A 24377-nucleotide genomic window follows, 5' to 3' on the forward strand; every position below is an offset into this window, starting at 1 on the left:
CTAGGAGAAATCATGGACTCATATCAGCAGGGGATTTGGGATTTGGGTTAATAGAGAATCAGAAAACTTGCATCATCAACATGTCCCTAAAACATCTTTCTGGCTAACTGCTTTCGTCTTCTCCCCTCCAAAGCCACTCATCACAGTGTGGCACAGGTGTGTGCACCTTTCAGGAAGCAGGGACTAACTAGGGGCTAGGGAGACCTCCCAACCAGCCAAGGACTGAACAGCTCTGACAGGAGCTGAGCTCACCATCACCAAAAATATATGAGAAAGAGCAGGTTAGCCATTTGGTAAGGGTGAGGCAGGGGATGGGGGACAGGGAGACTCGCCAGGCCTCCTATAGCCTGAGATGGTTCAATTGCAAAACTGTCAGGAAGGGAGAAGGGTGAGAGGCCCCAAAGTCAGCCTCCCCAGGCAAACGAGTGTGAGTCTTACCTGAGCAGCCTTGTTCCTCCCCTCGTACAATAGGAGTTCCTCCGACAGCAGAAGTGTCCGGGCTGGGTTGCAGAGATCTAGAGGCTGAAAGCAAGACAAGGCCTGAGCCGAGTGGGTTCAGAGAGCCTGGCAGGGCTGAGGCAGGGCAGGGTGGTGACCTGCCAAGTCCCAATCCTGGAGAGGCCTCTGACAGCCAGAGAGGGGACTGTCAGCCAGCGGCCCACAGACCCACGTGTCCCCTGCCCCCTCAAATGCAAGCTGGAAACGGAAGGACATGCTCCAGTCTGTTGTGGAACTGTGGCTACCACCTTCCCCACCAACACTCACGTGACAGCCACACTTTCAGGCAGGAAGTCACCGGCTGAGGCCCTCTGCAGACCTCCTCTGAACTCCCTGCTTCCTGACACTGAGTTCCCAGTCTCCCCTCCACCTCTACTTCTCCATCATCTTATTCTTGCCTCCCAGGCAGGTCCCAGCCATCAGACCCTAGAAGTATCCTGGGTACCACATGCCAAGAGATTTGGTCACTTGGGTCCCTTCCAGGCCAGGCCCTGTTCTGTATTCATTACCCACTTGAGCCACGTAACTCCTTCTCAGCCACCAGTTCCCAGGTGACCAAGTCTCCCCCAAACCTCTCACCTGCCTCCCATTTGGCCCCGGAAGGAGCTCCCTAAGTCCTGAGTTCCCTGGCAGGCCCTGCTCTACCCAGCAGACCAGGGCCTTGTGGACATCTATTTATAACATGCCTTGCAAGGGCTGGAAGGAAGATAATGAAACAAACAGCAAGTGCACGCAACAACCCAAATGAAGCTCATAAATCACATGAAGCACGAGTAGCAGCAGCTAAAAACCAGACATGGGATGGTTTTATTAAACCATATTTAGCAAGAGGCCACACCAAATGTATGTGAAGCATATGTCAATAGCCAACAAAAGAAAAACAAGGAGATGTTGGCCGTCAGGACAGCGAAGGACACAGGATAAGCAGCAGAGACACACAGGCTTCTAAAATGGCAGTCCCAGTCTATCTCCTCATCTTAGCAGACACCTTACTCATCAGATCAGACATTTAAGCGTCAGACATCATTTTTAGCTTTTGTATTTCACAATTTTAAAAGTTTAACTTTGAAAAACTAACTTTTAATTGTTTATTTAAAAAAAAAAAAGAAGCTTGGGTGACACTCAACTGGCTAATCCTCCACCTCCTGTATGGGTGTCAGTTAGTGTCTCAGTTGCTCCACTTCCAATCCAGCTCCCTGCTGGTGGCCTGAGAAAGCAGTAGAGAATGGCCCACAACCTTGTGACCCTGAACCTACCTGGGAGACCTGGAAAAAGCTCCTGGCTCCAGGCTTCAGATCAGCCCAGCTTGGGCCACAGCGACCAATTCAGGAATGAACCAGCAAATGAAAACTCTTTCTCTCTGCCTCTCCTTCTCTCTATAAATCTACCTTTCCAATACAAATAACTAAATCTTCTTTAAAAATCAAAAACAAAATAAAATAATAGCTTCCTGGGAGGGCAAGGCCGTTATGTTACATCCTAAGAAAGAGAGGCAACCCAGAGACTGGTAGAAGCCAGGCTGTGCCCAGAAAGCTGTGCAAGAGATGCATTTGTGTCCCAGTGATGCATCCAACAAACCACAGTGTGAGTTCTAGATGCACAGGACAAATGACAGGCCCTGGGGTAGGCAGCTGCCAAGACCAGAGTAGGAAGCATGGTGAGAAATGAAGCTGTTGGGACTGCATCCTCTTGGAGGTGCTGAAAAGAGGCTAAACGAATAGAATCTTCCCAAACAAGGCTGTGATCAAGTGTGTAAAAAGCCTTTAAGGATGTTTATGACCAATGACCCAGCCATGTGGCTTCTAGGAATACTCTTCCAAAGAAAATAATCAGAGGTAATGCATGTGCAAGGATTTTCATCAGAGAGTTATCCACAATAGACGAAGGATAGACACTCAGAAGTGTCTGAATGGAGAACTCATGAAATGAAGGCGGCACAGCCATAGCACGGAAGAATGTGCAGCCAGCAGAAAACAACCCAAGGAATGATGTGCAGCCTTAGCAGGGTTCATGCTTTAATGTGTGTATTAACAGGGCAACAGGATATGAAATGTAATCTGTTCGGTTCTTTTAAATGTGTATTTGAATACAGAAGAGACACCTACTGTTACCACTAGTTTTACCAGAATGACAGAGTAGTAATGAGAAGGAGAAGGAAACAGGGAGGAAGAGAAAGAAAAATGCTCTGGAAAGCTCTGGGCCACCAGGGCGCACTGGCACACAGGTTTGCTGAGATCAAGGAGACCTGATAAGAGATCAGACCTCTGGGCTCTCCCTGGACCATTTCCAAACAAGAAACAGTTGCAGGCAGACAGCAGGACCCTGTCAAGCAAGCACTGCACATCACCCAGACTGGCAAGCAGGCACTGCACATCATCCAGATGGTGACAGTACCTGCCTACCTTCCTTACCCCTCACATTTCCCCATGCATCCTTCTGGAACTCTCTGCTCCCTCGGAGAAACCCCAGGACACTGAGCATCTGAAGCCATTTCTCCTCTCCAAGGGGAGCTTGGGGCTAGCTACAGGCTTACCTGAACAAAGACAGGGAACACCAGGACCTTGGGGGCCAGGGTGACGTAGGTGCCGTAGCTGGAGTGCGGGACATGTGGCCTCAGGACCGGGCAGTTCTGATAGTTTCCATGGCCCTTCATGGTCTGCACTGTCTTCATCAGCCGGGACTTCTTCCCCAGGCCTGTGGAGGACTTTGCTTTGCTAGGATTGCCTGATTCTGTGAAACAGAGGGGGTTGGAATCATGAGGTAACTTATCACCCTTGCAACGCTCTGTAGGAGCTGGGAATGGGGACTACTCCTGTTTCCTGAGCATCTACTTTGTGTCAGACCCCATGGAAAGTGCTGAGACTGTACAGAGGCTCCAGGCAGGTCTCAGGCCTCCAGGAATTGTTCCACATTCTAGTGAGAAACATAGGCAAGTAAACAGAGAACTCCAGGCAGGGTCAGAGCTGGGACCCACTGACTGTGACAGAGGCATCAGTGAGCCAAGCCAGGAATCAGACCTGTCAGTGTGTGCCCTCTCCCCCGACCTCCATACAAATCAAGAAACTGCTCATATTTGGGGGGAAAAAATCCTGATCTTACCTCTCTGGGTCCATAGGCCCTATAGACCAGTCAATGGCAGGAATACCGCTGGCCCTTGTACCATCCCCCATCCCCACTACTCCCCACACAGGTGGCTCTGCTGTCTTGGCCACAGACTGGGCTCTGTATTGGAAGCAGAGACAATGGGCTTCCCCACAACTATCAGAGCCTGTCCTTCACTAAACAAGGGTGCTGGAGGAACCTGGCTCACCCTGGCCAATCCCAAATCAGGAACAAGTGGTCCTTGCTGCCCCAGTTCCCAGGCAAGAGCACAAGCTCTGAGGTCAGATGGCCACGTGCAAATCCTGTTTCCCCAACACTGGGGTGCTGTGGGGAGTAAACGAGATGCTTCCCTAGAACTACAGTGCCTGTGTGGGCAGTAAAAATTCACTCCTAACACGTGCTTGTGATTCTTTCACTCAGAAAAGCCAAGATCAGAAATGAGGTATCCCACAGGATTCTGGGAGTCTCAGGCTTCATGGTGCCTGGGAGATACTTCAGCTTGGTCAGCAACTCCTCAACTCACAGATGATTCAAACCATAAAGAGGGAACAAGGGACAGAGAGAGAAGCAAGGTCACCTTCAGGAAAGAGAGTCCCAGTTTGAGGGCTTGGGGGTTCTCTTCAAGGGAACTTGTGAACACACGACTGAGCCCACCAGAGGTCTGTGTATCTCCCGAGCCTCCTCCTGCCACCCCCAGCCCAGGCAGCTATCAGGTAAACAAGTGGCTCTGTACATCTCAGGGGAGCCCCCCACCAACGCATGGCCTATAACCCTAAGGAGAAAAACGTAGTTCAAAGGGTTTCACAATCGCTCCCTCCTCCCACCTGGTGCCCATTCTTACCAACAAGATGAGGAAAACAAGCTTAAGGCCCCCAGTAAGAGACCACCGATCACAGTCAAACCTGGGGGCCAGCACTCAAACTGTGATCACTCAAACCACTTCCTGCCCCTTCTGAGAGCCACCCAGACAAGAGCAGGAAGCCTGGCTGGGGCAGAAGCAAGGAAGAGACCCCACAGCTCCCTGCCTGGGTTGGCCCCAGAGTGGACTGTGCTGCCAGGTCCTCTGCAGAGAAGCCCTCCCAGGTGTCAAGATCTGGGCTGGTTCAGGGCAAGGACACTGACTTCCTCAGTCAGGGGCTGGCTGAGCAGCCCGGAGCAGGCTGTCGCCCCTGCAGTCGGAGCTTGCTCCACTACCAAGTGGAGCTCACATACATGCTGCCCCTAGAGCCCATAGGAAGCTCGCATGAGGGACCTGATGGGAAAGATCTAGTCAAGTGGGCCTGAGTGTGAATGGGTAAGACATTACTGCAAAGCCCATCATTGGGTAACCAACTCCTCGGGTCGAGACACAGACGAAATTAAGGCTGAGCCTCACACCATGCAAGGCACTGGGGCAAAACTAAAGAAAGGTATCATTGGCAGGAGCCAAATCCTGGGCCTTAGCCCCCTGTTTCAGACTTAAAAGAATTCATATCGTTGCTGCCACAGTCCAGCTGCCTAGGGCTATCACAGAATCTTCACCTTGAGTTTGTGACTTCCACAAAGTCATTTGGCCAGCAAGTGACACAAAGATGGACCATCCCATGTGGCAGTTAAGTTCATCTCCACAACCCTAAGAAATAATAAGTGGGCCTGGTCCTGCCAACCTAGCCTTAAAGTATGCTTTTCTTAGAGCAATCCCAGATTGCAACCCAGCTACTGAGTTCTGTGACCTCTTTTACTTTCTACTTGTGACCTCTAAGGATATCTGGCCCAAACCCTGATAACACCCCCTGCTCCTCTAACACCTGCTTCACTGGGCAAAAACAGTTGGGAGGTGGCTTTGGCCATAGCTTCCAAGGCAAGCCCCAGCAGCCATCCCACCATGTCAGGGATGAATCTGAGGCTAGGCTGCCTCCATAGGGCAGGGGACAATACCAAGGGTACCAGGAACCCTGGGAAACTTGTGAACCACAGAAAGGCAGGTGCTCCTGGCCCCAGAAGGACGTCAGACCCTGGTCTACTCAGAATGACTCTACCCTCCCTTCTGAAAGGCAATCTGCAGCCCAGCTCAGGGGAAGCAGGCACCAAAAAGCTGCTCTCTGGTGATATCCTTAACCTCTACACAACCCCAAGTGTGTGAAGGCAGCCTTGTACCATGAATTTCACCCCTCCCTCTGAACCCTACAACTGGGAACTATGAAAGTTTGCACCCTGGAAAATAGCATAAATATGCTTGTGTAGCAAAGGATTATTGTTATGAAGAATGCATGAAGTAAAATCAAGATCCTAATGCAAGATATTCAGAAAGTCCCTGTTGTTACTGATATCCTCATCTTTTCCCTACTTGTCCTTTTCCCCAACAGCATATCTGACTGTGTCCTTCTTGGTTCACCAAGTATTAGATTCTCAGGGTGCAGAATGAAAACAAGCATGCAGAACTGGGAGCACTTCAGGGACTCAGAGACATCCCCAGGCACAGAGGGACTCAATCCCTGACCACCTAGTATGTACAAACTGCAGGTAACACTCCCAGCCTTCTCTCTTCCTCTGTCACCCAGCTTTAAGCCCTTAGAGGTAACTAGAATGTTTCTCCTTTGGTCAGTCATTCCACCAGAATTCTACCGAGCATTTGTTGTCTGCCATGCCCTAGGTACAACACTGGACACACAGGCCCAAGCCCTGCCCTTAATGAAGTCACCACTTAGCAGCGGCACCTCCACTCAAACCTAATGTGCTGACTAAAAGCTTTTTAAAAACTCATTGTTGATTCACTGTCAAATTCCTCCCAGGTGGAATGAAGATCCATTTCCTATAGACCAGACCAAATGCTCTAGAGAGAAAGAAGGCACCTTCCATCAGTGCCTGAGCCTCATGGGGTCGGAGCTCTCCAACAGGTGCAAGGAGGGCCTAAAACAAGATGCAGCCAACTCCATCACTAAAACTGACAGCTGAGAGGCAGGTGTCCGATGCAATGGTGGTGAAGACGCCACTTGGGATGCCCATGTCCCATGTCAGAGTGCCTGCTTCAGCTTAGCTCTGTTACCAATCCAGCTTCCTACAGATATGCACCCTTGGATGTCTGTACGGATGTGCCAGACTTGGACCGAGTTCTGGGCTCCTGGTTTGCTCTGGCTGCTGTGCTGTAGCATTTGGCGAGTGAAGCAGCAGGTAGAAGCTATTTCTCTCTGTGTGTCTTTCACAGAGAGTGAAAATAGATAAATAAACATATTCTAAAAGATTGAAATCTCAAGTTTCCTGGGAGAAGGAGCAAGGTTGTGAGTTTTTTGGGGTCTTCTTGTTTGTTTGTTTTTAAAAATGATTTCTTTTATGTACTTGAAAGGTAGGAGAGAGAGAGAGATTGATTTTCCATTTGCTGCCTCATTCCCCAAATGGCCATAAAGAAAGGGCCAGGGCTGGACTAGCTCAAAACAAGGAGCCAGGAGCTTCCTCCAGACCTCCCCTACACAAGTGCAGGAGCCCAAGCACCAGGGTCCATTTTCTGCTGCCTTCCTAGGCACACTAGTAGGGGGCTGGATCAGAAATGGAGCAACCAAAATTCAAACTGGCACACATATGGGATGCTGGCATTGCAGACAAAGGCCTTACCCACTGGGCCACAATGCCAGTCCCAACATACAGGTTTGAGCCCAGCATCTGGATTCAAAGGCCAGAGAAGAATCCACCAAGTAGCAGACACAGCTGCACACTTCAAATGTGGATGCTCGGTGAGGCCTCTCCACCTACAGGTTTGAGCCCAGCCTGGTTCTCTTTCATCCTCCCAGGAGCAGCAGAGGCTTAGTAAGGGGACATGATTTGCTTGAAGCCACTTTGTTCAAACTCAGAATTCCATGATTCCTTTCTACACAGGCCCAGCCATGCTGCCTACAGCACCTTACACTCTGATCACTCAGTAAAATTAGATGAGGCTCAACCAAGCACCCTAGTCCTGAACACTGTCCCTCACCTCACCCTCTGGTAAGATCTCACCTCTGCTTTCTCAGTTCTGACCTCAGGGGGAAAAAAAGATACACTGCTTCAGAGCATGAGAGAACTTACTAATAAGGAAAGAATCTGGGGACCCAGGACTCTGAGCTCAGAGGAGGAGGCAAGGCCAGCCAAGACACCAAAGGCCTTTGACCTTGAAGGACATGGCCACAGAGAATAGACTCACCTTCTTCTGGAATGGTGTCCTCCTGATACACAGGTCGCAGCAGCTGCAAGGAGGAGACACAAGAACCACCTAAGCCACCAGGAACAGAGCAGCACCTGGGGTACAAAGTGAGCAGCCAGCACATGGCAGGGGAGTGGGGAAGGAAAGATGACAACAGCAGCTCGCACAGCACCAAGGACCAGTGTGTTACAAGTCCTGGAAGGCTTTCTGTGGTGCCAAGTAAGGTCTCAAGCAAGTGCCTGACTTCCTTGGCAGCTGCTAGGACCACAATATATATCACGGAACCTTGAAACAGTAGGTTGGTTGGAACTACTGTGCCCTCAAGGAAGTTGGGAAGATGCCACCTTCCTTACTGCAGGACACCCTCAGAGCCCCAGGAGCTAACAGATGTTGGAAGTCTCCCAGGACAGGAAGAGCAGAGACTCCAAACTTAGTTGACCTCAGGACACATTCCCAGGATGTCTCACGGTACTAATGTTTTGGGGTACTGCACTTCACAGTCCTACCACAAATGCAAGCAGTGTCTGCCTTCACACTTCCAATGACAGGTGCCCAGCAGATCCCAAGATGGCCCATTCCAGCATAGGGAAGTGCAGGCTGTGTGTCACTGGAAATCTTGCACACTGTGTGCCCTCCCTAGTCCTGGAGCTGTGCCTCAACCCATCTCCATTCTCTGCTATGACACCTTCACCAAGACCAGAGCTAGCACCTGCCCTTATCCTCGTTCAACACTCCAACACCCCACAGGCTCCTCACAGCCCGGTTCTGAGTCTTAGGTTCCTTGGCCTCCCATGGTAACCCAAAGCCTTCACCTCCTGCCACCAGCTGTCCATACCTGGCTCCCAGGGTTCAGCGGTGCCAGGATGATGTAGTTTGGGTCTGTGGGGGCAGTGGCACGGGACAGCGCAGGCAGGGTGTGCTGGCCCCTATGCTTGGTCACCTCAGTGTAGCGCTCCCAGCCGCCCAATAGCAGCCCGTCGGAGCTGTCACACACCAGGTGGCAGCTGTGGCGCTGCTCAGGCCGTGCCTGGACTCCATGGGTGCAGTTCTTCTCCCGCTTGTTAGGGGGTGACTGGAGGTCAAGTGCTGACTTGCAGGAGGCACGCCGCAGGACCCCACCATCTGGCCCTGGCTTGATCTGGGGCACCATGCGCCACACAAGCAGGATAATCTCACTGGGGCAGCTCCTGGAAGTTGGGTGTCAGGGAGAGAGTAGTACAGAGAATTTGAGCCTAGGGAAGACCAAAGTCAGCCAGGGCAAGGACCCACAGGTTAGAGAGCAAAGGCAGGGGAAGCAGACCCAGGGAGAAAACTCCAGTGTCGAGGTGGGGGAGGGATTCAATGGCCATTTTAAGCAGAGCCAGCAAAGAGATCTCCTAGGTCAACTCTGACTGCCAGTGGCCGAGAACACTGAGGCCGAGTCCAAGATCAACAGGAAAGAACACTGTGCTCAACCCATGATGTCTGTCATGAACAAGCAGTATTGTAGTAAGAGCAGGCAAGTAACCTCTATGCTGCTCTTATCTAGTTATTCTAAAAGCAAATCAAAACAGGAGGCTTTTGGATTTCATCCCAGAGAGCCCAAAATGTAAAGGGTTCAAGCATTGGAATGGGCAACTATGTACTAAAAGCATTTATAACATCTCCATGCCCTACACAACAACAGGCTTAGCTCACGGGGAGCAGAAGAAAGTAGAAAGCCCAAAATGCTCTGAGTCTGAACCCTCCATTTTCAAGCCAAGAAATGGATTCCCTGAGGAGCAAAGTGAATTGCTCATGTCTGGGCAAGGGCAGGGCAGTCAGAGCAGGGTGGGTGAGGCAGTGTGCCTGGGCTATGGACAGTTGTGGAGGGGGTCTTGGGGTAGAAGGTGACCCATCAGCCCAAAGACCCTGCTGCCTCTGTCACCGGATCTCATGCGCCAGCTCCACACATTTCCAATGTTCCACCGGCCTCTCGTTCAGCTGCAGCACGGTGTCCAGCTGCTGTAGTCCTGCCCGCTCCGCTGGGCCTCCTGTGCAGACAAGGAAAACCCACTGAGGGGCTCCAGAAGCCCAGGAGACCCTGAAAGGGCTTTGGAGTGCTTTGCTTCTACAGGGATGTTGGACAACACCTGCCCTTTTCCTCTGAGTTTCTTTGTGAAATGAAGAGCTGAATGGGGGGAGTGTTGAGGGGAAGCTTTGAAGGGTGGCCCTGGGGTTCCTTATCTTGCCCCTCCTGCCTCAAGTCTCTGCTCCCTGATCACCTTGTGCCACCCAGGCCCCACCCAAGGGCCTCCCATCTCCCTGGGAACCCTGTCCTGCAGACCCTAACCCATGCCTTCAACATGGATTACTGAGCACCAGCCTTCTCTCATTCCTGAACCATCCCCAAACCCTGAGCCCTGGCTTCTGCCCATAAGAGGCACATTGTGTAGGGAAAGGGAAAATAGTTTATTTGCCAAACACAGGAAAGGATGACTGTGTTCAAGTGTTTAGCAGGCTTACAGTTGGATAAAATACCAATTTCAAAATGAGTTAATGAATGACTCTCATTTTCCCATGCAGCCACTCCAGAAAATACAGACTTAGGTGTCGTTCAAACAATTGGGAACCAAAATATAAAAGCATGTTTTCATTTTGATAATTAAAAAAAAGGTGGCATATTTTTATAAACCTCAGCTTCATCTATGGTTAGTTAAAAATATTATCTTTCCACTGTGACAGTCTGGGCATTGCACTCCAGCATGAGCCTCCTTGCACTCCATTCTCTGTGTGTGTGCAAAGCCCAAGTACCTCGCAGGCAATTGCAGCAGGCAACACTCCCTCCCTCCCCAAATGCACATACATCAGGCTCTTACTTACCAGAATCCACGGCCTGGACACGGACTGGAGAGTCACAGCAGATGGTGAAGCCGAAACCGTCCTTCCCCCTAGGGATGGTAATCTAGAACATAGCCCTCCCGGTCAATCCCAGAAGTGTGCCAGGCCGGAAGCCAGGCCCAGCACTCAGAGCAATGGTCCTCTCCAAGAGGACCAGAGCCGAGAAGCAGCCAGTCCACTACCCACATTTTCTTCCTCCTTTGCCACAGCGACCACTGGGGTGTTGGCACAGGGCTAGATCGGTGCTAATGACCATAAGTCATAATCAATGTGATTGCAGCAACTCCCACACTGAGCATACAAGGGAGGGAAACCAGGCTAGAGCTCAATCTAAGGTTCAGAGGAAGAGGCCTGGGGTCCTTGATGTAACCCACAGCCAGGACCTCAAGGCACCCTGGCGTGCCAGATGAGGGCACAAACAGGCTTCCCGGCTAACCTAGCCACTGAACTCACTGTGCTTGCTGAGGCCTGCATAGCAGGTGCATGACTCCCTGCTTTCAGAAGCCCCAGGAAAGGGTGCTGCCACTGGGATATTCTTTTCAAACCAACGCACAACAATTGAACTCCTCCTGTATGCCAGTTTGTGTTTAGGGACAACAGCGGGAGGGTGGTCTTGGCCTCTGGCTTCCATTGCGGGGTGGAGGGGGTGGGACAAGGACATACAAGTCTCCCTAGAGAAGTGCAGGGTGTGATAACCAGCAGAGCAAAGACCTGAGGGCTGTGCTGTGAGGCATCCAGTGGGCTCTGGCTTCGGATGCCACCCTAAGTGCAAGGCAGGGCCATGTACAAGGCCAAGTTAGCCAGAGCAGCCTGGATGCTGTCCACCCAGCAAGCTGCCAGCAAGATCCCACCTAGCACTGATCCCAGTGAGCTGCTAAAGGAGTGTAAGTCAAACAGGCTTTGGAGTGGCAAAGAAACTTGCTGCAAATGGGACTTAAGGTGCCCCAGAGGGGCATAGCCAAAGGTGTCCCAGGCATATTGAGGAAGAATCTGGCTCACAGACCCAGAAACAGTCAGCACTTCAAGGTGGGCATGTGTATTCACCTGCCAGCTGTCCCAATGTTGGTTAGGGTTAGGGTTAGGGTTAGGCGTGAAGAAGGAGAATGAGAGGGGGAGTGCCCGGGGGGACCAGTGTCCCTGGAAGCTGCTGAGGCTCTGCTTCCCACCAGCCCTGGGCCTGGATTCAAAGCGAGTTTGTAAAACAGGAAATCTGACAGACAAGGGGAAGGGGGAGGGGGCAGGAAAATACCCCCATTCCCATAAGAATTCTGGGAAAACACGCAGCCAAGTCAGGAAGAGGGAAAAAAAATGGAAAGAAAGAAAAACAAAGCTGAGGTGGCCATGGCAAAGCTGGAGGAAAGGATAGCCCGGCGTTGCCAGGCCACCTTAGGCTGAGGGACACAACTGGAGCCAGGAGCACTCCATGGGACAGCAGGCATTTGGGGGACCTCACAAGCCACCCCTCACCACAAAACCTCTCTAGAACTTTCCAGTCCTCCTGGCGAACCAGACGGCCATAGTTCCTCTCACCTGGAAAGCAGGCCCAGTACCCCAGGTTCTAGCTTGCCAAGTTTTTGGATGGTGGTAACCCCAAATTTGAGGAAGAGGAGAGTGTGTTTGTGAGATGGTCTCACCTGGGCCCTTGTCCCCCGGAGTTCCCAATGCTATCCAGCTGGGAGCGAGGCAGGGAGGGGAGGCAGGGTCCTGAAGCAAATTCACCTGCTGGCTCAGTGGGAGGGCGTGGGAGGGAGTGGCCTGGCGTGGAGTATGCATCAGTGGTGCAGAGCATTTACAGCGTCTCACACTTGACAGCCTGGGCTGCACTGCGGAACTCAGGGCAATGTGGCTTTACTCAACCCTTTTTGCAGAGAGGGACCCTAAAGCCTGGATGAGGCAACACTCAGGCTCTCCTCGGCCCCCTCTGTGACCTCGGGCCTCAAGCCAGATCCTGACTCCGGGACGTCTTGTCACAGGCTGTGACTCCTGTCACAGGCTGTCTTTCCTGGGGGTGGTTCTTGCTCTTTCCTGTTCAAGCAGGAATGGTCACTGCTACAGGTCTTAGCCATGCCGGGAGCTTACTTCTGCCCAGCCACTGAACCACTACGGCTCCTGCCGTCATTTACTGGATGCTTCCTAGACATGAACCACGTGCCCCTTCATGCAAACAGCCACTCACACTCACCAAACCCCACCCGGGACCGCACAGCTCCTGTTCAGTGACCAGGAGACTGAAGCTCTGAGAGGTAACACAGCTTGCGAGCTGGCAGAGTGGGGTTTACGGCTGTGTCTGTGAGCCCTGACCAAGCCACAATTCACACAAGGCCCTCTCAGACTGCCAGAGCACCCCTGGCTTCTGGCCCATGATCCTGAGCGAATCAAGGACTTCTTGACATCCCAGCCCATGCTGTGGCTACTCCTCGTCTCTGCCCCCTGACCGTCATGTGACAGGAGCCTTTCTGTCTGGCTGCAGGAGAATGGGAATACAGGCCAGGGCCAGCTACTAGGGAATTCTGGGATCCTGTGTGCTACCTCACACAAAAGTCCAGCCTGGCCATTAACACCAACAGAGGCATTTGTTGCTGTTTTTAAAATAAGAACTGAGCCCAGTGCAATGGTCTAGTAGCTAAATCCTTGCTTTTCATCTGCCAGGATTGCATATGGATGCCAGTCTGTGTCCTGGCTGCTCCACTTTTCACCCCGCTCACTGCTTGTGGCCTGGGAAAGCAGTAGAAGGCAGCCCAAGGCCTTGGGACCCTACACCTAAGTGGGAGACCTGGAAAAGACTCCTAGCCCCTGGTTCCTGGCTTCAGATCAGCTCAGCTCCAGCCATTGCGGCCACTTGGGAAGCAAACCAATAACAGAAGATCTTTCTGTCTTTCCTCTCAGTATATCTGACTTTCCAATAAAAATAATTAAATCTTTAAAAAAGATAAATAAAATAAAAGCTAATTTCTGAGTTCCCTTCTGATTTGGATGCTTCCTAAATCTAGATAGTTCTTGTCTTCACCCTCCCTGCCCATTCCTTTCAGTAAAATCAGAATACTTCATCAGAGTTCCAGAAGAGGCTCAGGAGCTTAAAAGGGTGAACATTCCACACTCCACCACACTTTCCAAGACTGGAGGCTAAGGGGCACAGAACTAGAGACATCCCCAGGCACCTCAAGGCACCTGGGACATGGGAAGCGAGGTCCCCAAATATGGGAACATCCCACCTTTTTTACAAGTAAACAGCAACTTGCACAACCGAGCCATCACTGCTGAGCCATCACATGGGGGCCAATTCAACCACAATACAGTCCCTCACACATACCCCACTGCCCACACTCCTCCCCGGACCAAAAACCAACAGATCAGCCCAATAATCTCCCCAGGTCACAAGGCACAGTGCCAAGTCTCATCTGCCCTGCAAGTGTGGCAGTGAGTAACAGGCCAAGTCTTGAGCCTAGCACCTGCCTCCAGTCTCAACCACCACCCTCCCAAATCAGGTCAAAATGAACCTTCCGAGAGAGAGAGGTCCTGCTCCAGTGAGTCCCTACAGTTGGGCCCCAACAGCTCCCACACCATCTCCACCCCGACCAAGTACCCACCTGGCGGTAACGGCGCTCTGAGCACACCTTGCAGAGCCCATTGAAGCGGTTCATGGCTGCGGGTCCTGCCTCGGCTGCCGCCCCATGCAAAGCCAACTCTCCCCCCAGCAGCGGGAGCCCGCTCTGCGCCCGTCAGCCTGGCATGACCGCCCTGGGAAGCCCGCCCCACAAAAGAATGGCAGGAAATCACCTCTCACCTCCCCAGGCCCCGTCTGCGCTGTGTGCCGCAGCATGATAAGCCTGAAGGCTTCCTGAATCCTCGAGTAACAAGGAAGGGGGAGAGTTTAATATGAAAATTCCTGTCAACTCGTTAGTATTCCCTGGGCCTGGCGGGGAGAGGGCGCCTTTGTTCTGGCTGCATTCCCCACCAACCAGCCACTTGGCGAGTCCAGTGTTCTCATAGACAGCCTTGCCCACAGGAGAGCTCAGGCAGAGAACGCATCCAACAGGCTCTCCAACCACAGCACCACCTGCCCCCAAGTCCCAGGGTCCCAAGTACAAGCCCAGGGGACTCTCTCAGCCTAAGGGATCCAGGAGATATCTGGGAGGGTTGTCCCCTGAACAGCCCCTCTGAGGCAGAACCCTCTGAGGACCTGCCTTTCTGCTATCCACTCAAGCTACCCTCAAGTCTGTTTCCTTGCCTATAGAAGGGATTAAGTGATGTGGGAACCGTGGGTCCCAATGTGACATTTCTAGGTCATTAGATGAGCCAGTATCCTTGTCTCACCCATGAAAATGGTCACACAAAAAGCTAGTGGCCAGGCAGGGACCAGAACCCAGGTTCTGCATCCCGTCTAGCACCCCTTATCACCTCAGAGCACAGCCTGCAAAAGTACAAGGTGAGCCCAGTCCCCTCTGCTGGGCTGACTCTAGGGAAGCCCCATCCAACCACTTACATCCCCACTGAGAGTAGCTATCCCTTGGTCCAGCCCAGCCTGGGATGCTGAGCAAGCATCAGTATCCCATACCCCACCCACTCAGTTTCTGGGCCTGAATCTCTCTTCCTCAGTGTAAGAGCTGAACAGGTGACCTGGAGGTCTCTCCTCTGGCCCCAACCATATCTGACAATTTGGCCCTCTTGGCTAAGTCCTGGACACAGCTCTGGTGTGCAAGCCCACTGCCCCCAGGGACAGTGTCCCAGGGGCTAGGAGCTAGGTGCAGAGGCCAGCACAAAGCAGGACTTTCTCAAGCTGCCACAAAACCCACAGTGCTGATGCCCATGGGCTCCCTGGGTCCTCCCTTTCTCTGCTCAGCAGGTGCAAATGGAGGGGAGAAGCCTCAGCAGCTCCCATTTGAAGCCAGAGGAAAGCCTTTAAGTTCCACACAAAGCCATACATAGCAGACCCACAAACTACTCTCACATTACGCTGCCCACAACTAGGCCTATGCACAAGAAAACCTGAAATGAATTAAATACTTAAAATGATGCTCAATTCCTTGGTCACCTTAGCCACATTTCAAGCATTCAACAGCCATGGGCAGAGATTACACCATCATAAACTGTGTGTTCCATACAGAGTAGGACTTGGCCATGCTCATGGCTATGTCCCAGCACCCAGAACAGAGCCTGGCCCAGTGGCTGGCGGCACTAAATGGGAGAATGAAGGAAAGACCTGAGTCCATGAAAAGAAAAATGCACTGTAGAGGGCAATGCCTAACATATTCATATGGAAGACATCAACACCATTCTGCCCCGACCCAGGCCACAGGCAGGAGGCAGTGTGGCACCATACCTTTGGAGGTCCTCAGAGCCTGCCTCTACCACCTGCTGGCTGAGAGGCAGCACAGGCTGAATCTTCAGTAAGATAGGGCACTGCCTCAGAGAGGGTAGGAGAGGGATGGGTAATGCCAACACCTGGGAAGGAGCGGCTGTTTAGACACTGAGCATGCACTAAAGAGTGGGAGAAAACCGCAGGTTTCCACTGTGCCCTGCGAGGAGAAGAAAGGAAATCTGGCACTTTCTCCCAAACCTCTGGGGAATGTTCCTCTCCTCATTCAAAGCCCTAATGGAGAACTCAACAACCTCAGGTCCAAAGTCGCAGCTGTTCCCTATCCCCACGTGGGCACAGTTTGAAAGGGTGACCTGGGGCACAGCGGCATGGCCTAGTGGCTAAAGTCCTTACTTTGAATGCCCTGGGATCCCATATGGGCGCCGGTTCTAATCCCAGCAGCTCCACTTCCCATCCAGCTCCCTGCTTGTGGCCTGGGAAAGCAGTCGAGGATGGCCCAAAGCCTTGGGACTCTGCATCCATGTGGGATACCCAGAAGAAGTTCCTGGATCCTGGCTTTGGATCGGCATAGCATCGGCTGTTGCACTCAGGGAGTGAATCATTGGACGGAAGATCTTCCTCTCTGTCTCTCCTCCTCTCTGTATCTGACTTTCCAATAAATAAATAAATCTTTAAAAAAAAAAAAGAAAGAAAGATAGAAAGGGTGACCTGGCCACTGGGTCAGGGGAAGCCATGGACCAGGGCAGAGGGTAGACTTGGCTTCTGGGGGCCCACAGGCAGTAAGATGCAGATGCATCCATCTCCAGTGGTAGAGGCCTGGCCATCTCACCACCATGGCCATAATCGTGAGTAACTCAAGAAAAGCATAGCACTTCGTCTAGTACACCTGATAAGAGTTAAAGAATAATGTCTTCTGAACATAAGGCTTGCTGCACTCCGAGTACAAGCTGCTAAGCCCTCTTAGGGTCTCCCTGGCGTGAGAACTGACAAGGGGAAGATCAGAGCCTGCCCCCTGGAGCATTGCTCAGGGTCCCCAGCCCCACCAGAGCCTGCCCCCACCTACCTTGAATTTCTCTCCAGTCTCAGTGTCCCCACATCCTGGCACTCTCAGCAGAGGGTCTGAAACATGACAGAGCAGAGTCACAACAGTTCTGCAAGCATGCAAGGGTCTGTTGTACATACCACTCTCAAGAAGAGGCCGGGTAACAGGTCTGTGTGGCTATTTGGATCATCCCTGGCCTCTGGACCACAGAGGCACCTGGAGTTTGGGCCATTTGGGGACTGGGCCATGTGTGGGAAGGACAGAAGTGGAGGCTTAGCAGGGTCTAGACACCCTGTTTCCACAGGTCAGCAAGGCATCCCAGAGGAGGATTTCATGACCAGGAACCCCATGAGAGATCATCCATGAGCTGCCACGAACCTGCAGAGGGGTGAGCTGAACCACCTGGGTCAGGTTCAGCAGTCCACCCAGACAAGTACAGGCATCAAGGGGCAGGAGCCTGCGTACTGCAAGGGCACATGACGGGTTTCAGGACTCGGGATGACACAAGCCACAGAACAAAGAGAGGGCAAGAGGAAGCACAGGCAAGGGGTACTGCCAGGGTTGCGCTCACACCTTTTAGGGGCCGCAGCCGCCGCCTGGCCACCTTCAGGTGCTTGGTGCGGCCCAGGTCCTCCCCGAGAAGGTAGTACCAGCCACTGACCTCCTGTTCCAAGAGAAGAATGACACACCCAAATGAAGGAAGCAGAGGTGCTGGTCAGGCAGCCACCCTCTGCCCCAAAGTCACCCTTGAACAGCCTCCTCTGAAAGACACAGACACTCTACCCACCCTGCCCCGCAGCTATCATATGGACCTCCCTCCAGGAAGCCTTCACTGATGCCCTGGGCAGAGTCTCCTGGCCTCTCATTCTTGAAAGATACCCATCTCTTTTCCTGCCTGGTATACAGGAGAAGCTCAGCAAATGCATGATTCAGAACAGAAAGCAAGGAATGGGAGCAGGATGGAGAGGATGGAGGCATCCTCAAGGCGCCAGCACAGTCTCCTCAGGGAATGAACTCAAGGCCATGATCAAGACACGGTCACTACGGCCCCCATTAGGGACATAGGGCTTTAAGCCATCCATCCTCAACTTTTCCAGGACACAGAGCAGACCAGCAGGACATTTCTGGCAAAAGGAGTACCTCCCACCCATGTTCCAAAGCTTACAGCTTTTGGGATACAGTGCAGAGCAGAGGAAGACCAGGGACTCACGGCCCAAAAGCAGAGGTTTCTGTATCCCAGAGTCCTCACTCACCCTGAAGGAAATTCCACACAGAGCATGTGCTGTTTACCCCATCCCTCAGCACCTGCTAGACCCACAATGTCAGGCATGGTGGATACACCAAGAGGATCCTCTAGAGCAGGCCACAAGGAAAACCTGGCCCTGATTATCCAGGGTAGCCCAGGATTGCTAGGCCTCAAGTAACCTGCCAAGATCCTCAATAGCAGGCACCAGACTCAAGACCTTGTGGATGCTTAACAACTGCTCTCTGGCAAGACAAATTAGAAGCAGACCCAAATCCTCAGCTAGTCCTGTGATGAATAATACAGTTATTCAGGCCTCTAAACCACTGCCTCTGTAGGGCACCATCTCACAGACAGATGCCCTTGCCCGTCCCAGTTCTGGCTCAGGTGGGGTGAGGCTACCAGCAGTACCCCAGTACACACCTTGTCTGGAGTCAGAAGAGACTTCACCCCGAAGCTCATGCAGCCGATGAATTCGCTGTGTCTGGGAGAATGAGAGGCTTGAGTCAACACCTTTTTGTGGGTTTACCTTGGGACATCCATTGTCAAGCAACCTGGGCTTGCTTGCCTGTTATACCAGCTTATAAAGCACTTGCCCATGTACCATTTTACTTGCTCCTTCTGACTTGGAGAGGTGGGCTGCAGAAGAGTTATTAATTCCTTTTACAGAAGAAAATGGAGCTCAGAGTTGATTCCCAGCCCTGGGTCACAGAATTAGCTAGCAGTCTGGTCCAGCAGAGTCCTGACCATCCCAGGCCTTGGCGCCATACTTCCTCTACCAACTACAACCATTCAGAACCACCTGATTTTAGGAAGAACCCGAAGACCAGTCCCCATGACAAGTTTCCCCTCCCACATCTGTTGGTGATGCTTAACCTAAGAGAAAAGCTATGGGACCACAAGCTCGAGGAGCTCAATCCCAGGTCGAGGCAGGACCCAAGCAGACACAAAAACATCACTGAGAGCAACCAGACCCGACTGCCAGCAAGACAAGTAGCCACAAGCCAGGGCCAGGCCCCTGGCAATGTCAGACTATGGTGAGTCAGACTTTGGTTCAGAGGGATTCAAAGTCCTTGAAGAATGTCCACTGTGGACCCTTACCACACAGCAGTCAGGCAGATAAGTGCTTGGCAGCTTTTGATAATGATGAATATTATAAGAAGAATAAAATACAAAAAAATATAATATTCCTATCATTAAAGAAAGGGAGAAAGAAATCCACAAAGATATTAACAGTGTTTTTAACAGGTTTGATTGTTAAGGATTTTTCTGTTATCTGAGTTTTCACAGTCTGCAAACTTTTGCAAGGAACAGCACTACTTTTGCCATCATAGAAAGAAAAGCCACTCTAAGTGTATTTCTGAGTACTCTACTATACCACATCCTGCTCTGTCTCAACAGTGGGGTTCTAAAATGGTTTCTTTTTCTGTCCTCCTTCTCTCCTGCTGCATCCCCAACTCCAACTTTTTCATAGATTACCTTAATAAGTTTTCTTCAAGAATATCAGAGAATTTAGACAGCAGTATGACTTGACTGGTCATACCTGGTGAGTTTCAAGGATTCCCCACAGGTTAAAGATTTGGCCTCTCATTGCAAGCTATCTCTTGAATGCCAGGGATGGAACAGACCGCCTGCAGAGGCAACATAGTCCTTGCAGTTGTGCCTCCCAGTAACCTTGGTCTTCAGGGGCCGGAGCCAGCGCCATCTCCTAGCCAGGAGTACACCCCAGAACCAGTTAAAGAGCCTAGCCCGCATCTGGGCTTCAGGGCTTATGCCTTGAGGATCCAAATCCAGGTGGCCCAAGGTGGAGTCCAGACAGTGAGAAAGCCTTCCAGAGATCCTGCCTGGTCCCCACCCATGCCCACCGCAGTCAGAGCCCCAAGGTCTAGCAGGCCTCTATAAATACACATTGTTTGGATTCTCCGGAAAGGGTGGCCACTTGCCACCCGACAGTCCAAAGAAAACAAAATCCGCTTCTCAAAGACAGCCAAGCCAAGTGAGGGGTGGGGATGCTGAATGCTGGGAGATGGGTCCTAAAGACAGGTCCACCTGCTCACAGACCCATATTCAGCCTTGGCCATGATCCGAGGCCTTCACACCAGCCTGCTCTCACCAGCAGCTCCCACACACTCCTCCGTCTGCTCCCATCCTCCATCACCATAGTCATAAACTCCTCAAAGAAAACAGTAAAGAGACCCCAATAAAGTGACTCTTCCACATCCCCTGAGCCAGCTCGTTGCCAGAAGCAGCCCCTGCTCCCTCCTTCCTGGCTAGTGGTCAGATCAGCACTGAGGAGGCAGTGGCAGGCACATCAACAGAACAGACGCTGGTCACAGTGCCAGGCCAGGAAAACCCGAGTGCGACTTGGCCAGCATCCTCACCCCAACGTAACTGTGTTTGTACAACCTGGTTGGCATGGCAGCTGGTAAGCTGATGCCCGCAGCATCTTAATACGCACCTCCCTTTCACATCACAAAGGCTGAAACTTTGCAAGCTGGTGCATTAGCTACAATAATGCCACCTCTCCCTGCTTTCAGTAAGTGAACTTTCACTCCCAGGTGTTTAGAGAATGCTAAATGGTTAGTACCCTCCCGCTGGGCTTTGCTTCTTGCTAAGGGACCTCCAAAGATTTCGCACAGTAAACTGTTGCAATTAATGTCCGCAGGTGGGAACTCTCACTAAGTGTTTGCCAATGAGCTGCCACTTCTGTCTGCTTTGGTTTGGAGGCAGAAAGACTTCTTTTACAAGCATCCTGCACATGTGGCAATAGACCAGGGAGCTTATAAACTTACCCTGCAGACTGCCTGAGGTTTCATTAGGCACCCAATCTCAGAAATCAAGCCTTGGTTACTTCTGACTGCCCGTGTCTGAGTTTATGAGGCTCTGGGCATTCAGTGAAAGCTTGACAAATGGATGAATCCATCACGCCTGTAGTTGGCAGGCACTGGGCACACAGCCGCAACATTAAGGAAACAAGACAAACATGCAAGGATTTAAATAGCATCTCCAGACAGCAACACAGCGGATGTCACAGGACAGGGTGAGATTGACAGATGAACAGTGCCAGCAACGCGTTCTGAAGGCTTGGGAGGTGAGATGCAAGGCTGAGATGCTTCAAGAAGACCTATCAGGACTCAGCCAGAGCAGAGGAGAGGAAGAGCATCTCACGCAGGGGTCATGCCAGGTGGGAAGGGTCAGAGCTAATTCATGGAGTACACACAGGATGCAGGATTCAGTTTGCATGGCAGCAGAGTGGGAGACCCTCTGTAAGATGAAAACGCTTAACTTCTGAAGGAGTGAGCTTTCCTTTTCTGAGGAGCTCAAACGACTTCTGCTACAGGATAACACTATTCAATTTCTATTTTTCACTTTTTAAAAAAATCACTTCTTTGTGGTGAAAGTCAGAATTCTAGAAAGAACGGAAGGAGACACAGAGATATCTTCCACCGGCTGGCTCACTTCCAGATGGCTGCCAGCAGGGCCAGGCCCAAAAGGAGACAGGCGCTTCATTGGGTCTCCCACACAGACGGTAAGGGCCCAAAGCACAGGGGCCATTTTTTGTTGCTTTTCCCAGATCATGAGCAGGAAGCTGGATTGGAAATGGAGCAGTAAGGACATGAACCAGCACCCATATGGAATGCCAGCGTCACAGGTGGTAGCTTCACACACCCCATCACAACACCCACCCCATAATTTATTTTTGCTTTTATGGATTAAATTGAATATGTTTTCCCTTGCACCTCTTGCCTTAGGCTCAGTACTCAGCACTGGTCACAAGCTTTCTGACACTAGACCACTATTCTTGGCATGAGATCTTGCTTCTAAGGCAGATTAAAGGAGATAATATACTCGTAGTGCCCCAACAGTACAAGGCACATAATTATATGACCATCTGTAAGTGTAACTTCTATTAACATACAATTTTATGCTCCTAGAATGGGTATCTGACCTGATATTTAAAACATCTATGTCCAAATTGGAGCATGAGGGTTCAATTCCTGGCTACAGCTGACCTCGGCTCCCTGCTAAGCACACCCTAGGAAGTAGCAAGTGCTGGCTTAAGTACCTAGACCCCAGCTACCCACATGGGATACCTGGATTGAGTCCCAGGTTCTGGATTCAGTCTGGCCCTGCCCCATTTACTACAGCCATTTGCAGAGTGAGTCAGTGAACAGAAGTCTCTCGCTCTCTCTCCCTCAAATACATAACTATTTTTAAAACAAAATAAAATACAAAAAAGCTCTGGGGACAGCATAGTGGCTCAACAAGCTAATCCTCTGCCTGTGAGTGATGACACTCCATATGAGCTCCTATCCTGGGTGCCCTACTTCCAATTGAGCTCCCTGCCTAAGGACTAGGGAAGCACTGGTGGATGGTTCAAGGCCTTGGGGCCCTGTCCCCACATAGGAGGCATGGAAGAAGCTCATAGCTGCTGGCTCCAGGCTCCCGGTTTCATGTCAATCCAGCTCCGGCCACTGTGGCCATTTGGGAAATGAACCTTTTCATCTCTTGGTCTTGCTTCTCTCTGTAAATCTGCCTTTTAAAAACAAAAAAGCTCAAAGTAAATGGAAGTAAAAACTAAGTCTACTTTAGTGTGAAAGTGCTTTGAACTCCTGGGGCCTTGAGGCTGAAACAAACTTTGAAGATCACCATGCTTTGCAGTTGAGGAAACTGAAGCACAGAGTGGGGAAAGCACCCAATTCAGCACAAAGCCAGACCCTCCTGCTCCGAGGCCCAGTTCTCCTCAGCTCCTGCTGGGATCCCCAGGCTAGGCAGAAACCTTCCAGCCCTCATGGGGATGCCCTTGTGGAACAACTCATCTACCTAGTGCAAGCTCACGCTGTTACTGGAGGCATCACAAGGACTGTCTCTACTACTTGCAGGGAGCAACCGCCACCTGAGTGGGTGGCTGGGGACTTCTTCAAAACTGCGCTGTACATGCTGCTGGATGTATCCTGAGGCCAGAAGGGCAAGTGCCATGACACAGAAAGGGTTGGCTTTACAGTCCCTAATCACAAGACAGTCCAGTGTCACAGGCAATGAGGGCACACACTCGGCACCAGGCAGCTTGGATCCACATCTTGCCATACTGAACCTTTTGCTGTGTTACTCTGGCAAGTCAACATACCTTCTCTGTCTCTGCTTCCCCACCTGTTAATGAGCAACGGTGGTAAAACTCACTTCACATTGCAAGGATGAAATCAAATGACACATAGCACAAGCTGAGATGAATGACCACACACTGCGTGCTTGTCAAATACAAGCTAGTGTGAAACCTCAAGCAAGTTCTGCAGCCTCCGTAAGCCTCCATTTCTTTTCCCTGATGAGAAGGCCAACACTGATGCCCACCCCCTAGCACTGATAGGAAAATTAAATGAGATCATGCATGCAAAGTATTTGGCACACATAATAGCTCAGTAACTGCTCTTTCTTCCTTCCTTCCAGAACCATCCTTCACGTCCATCCTTCAGAGAACAGCTTGATTTGACATCTGGCACAGCTCAGGTTTCCTGCCGGCACTAGGTCTGCCCCCTCAAGCTAAAGAGACCCACTTGCTCAGACAAGGGTCGATGAAGGAGAAAGTGTGCAGAAAGTACTGGAGGCTGAGCCGGCCTCCTGAGTGCTGACAGCCCCAGGCAGGGCCATCTGTTCCAAAGGCGGGCCAGTTTGGGCCTGGTCTGTCCCTCCTGAGCCTTGGGGCTGGGACTGTGACCACAGACTTGACTGTTTTGTTTAATAAAGAACCTCACTTTCCCAAAATAGGCAACAAGTAGAGACACTGCCCCAGTCATGCCACCTCACAGGGGGCTGACTCACTTTCCCCAGCTTCACTTTCTTTTCCAAAAACGTGACCCACATTCCTGGCTCTTTCTCTGGCAGGCAGTAGCTCTGCCCCCTTGCTCTGCTCTGGCAGAGGGGATGGTCACCCACGCCATGAGGCTGACTCCTCCCTCAGGTTGGGGTCTGCCTCCGGCATCTGCCACAGGCCATGCTTCCACCCAGTGGGCCTGTGGCTGTGTCTGCCAGGGACACACCTGCTGTCACCTGACCCTTCAGTGACAGGCTCTGTGACGTTGGCCCTTGACAATCAGTGCTTTTCCTGGGCAGTCCTGCCTGCTTGCATTCTCGCCCTCTGCTGTTGTGGGCATGTCTCCCATGGCCC

At 51.6% G+C, this 24377-nt stretch overlaps 1 protein-coding gene across 3 annotated transcripts in view; it reads right to left on the reverse strand.

Annotated features, from left to right (window-relative positions):
* The window catches only part of LOC121167650 (regulator of G-protein signaling 3-like), an 84312-nt gene extending 70059 nt beyond the window's left edge, over nt 1–14253 (reverse strand). For 2 of the 3 annotated variants that reach the window (XM_040997189.1, XM_040997195.1), the window contains exons 1-7: nt 14200–14253; nt 10595–10676; nt 9660–9765; nt 8589–8940; nt 7754–7796; nt 3032–3228; nt 439–522 (exon numbers count right to left, since the gene is read on the reverse strand). In XM_040997189.1, coding sequence (XP_040853123.1) covers nt 439–522; nt 3032–3228; nt 7754–7796; nt 8589–8940; nt 9660–9765; nt 10595–10676; nt 14200–14253 — 918 coding nt within the window. The remainder of the gene's footprint in view (nt 1–438; nt 523–3031; nt 3229–7753; nt 7797–8588; nt 8941–9659; nt 9766–10594; nt 10677–14199) is intronic. The other variant, XM_040997196.1, reaches the window with a different exon arrangement.
* Between the last annotated feature and the right edge of the window lie 10124 nt (nt 14254–24377).

The sequence above is a fragment of the Ochotona curzoniae genome, unplaced genomic scaffold, assembly GCF_017591425.1.
Source record: "Ochotona curzoniae isolate NIBS_2020 unplaced genomic scaffold, NIBS_Ocur_1.0 patch413, whole genome shotgun sequence".
NCBI classification, from domain to species: Eukaryota; Metazoa; Chordata; class Mammalia; order Lagomorpha; family Ochotonidae; genus Ochotona; species Ochotona curzoniae.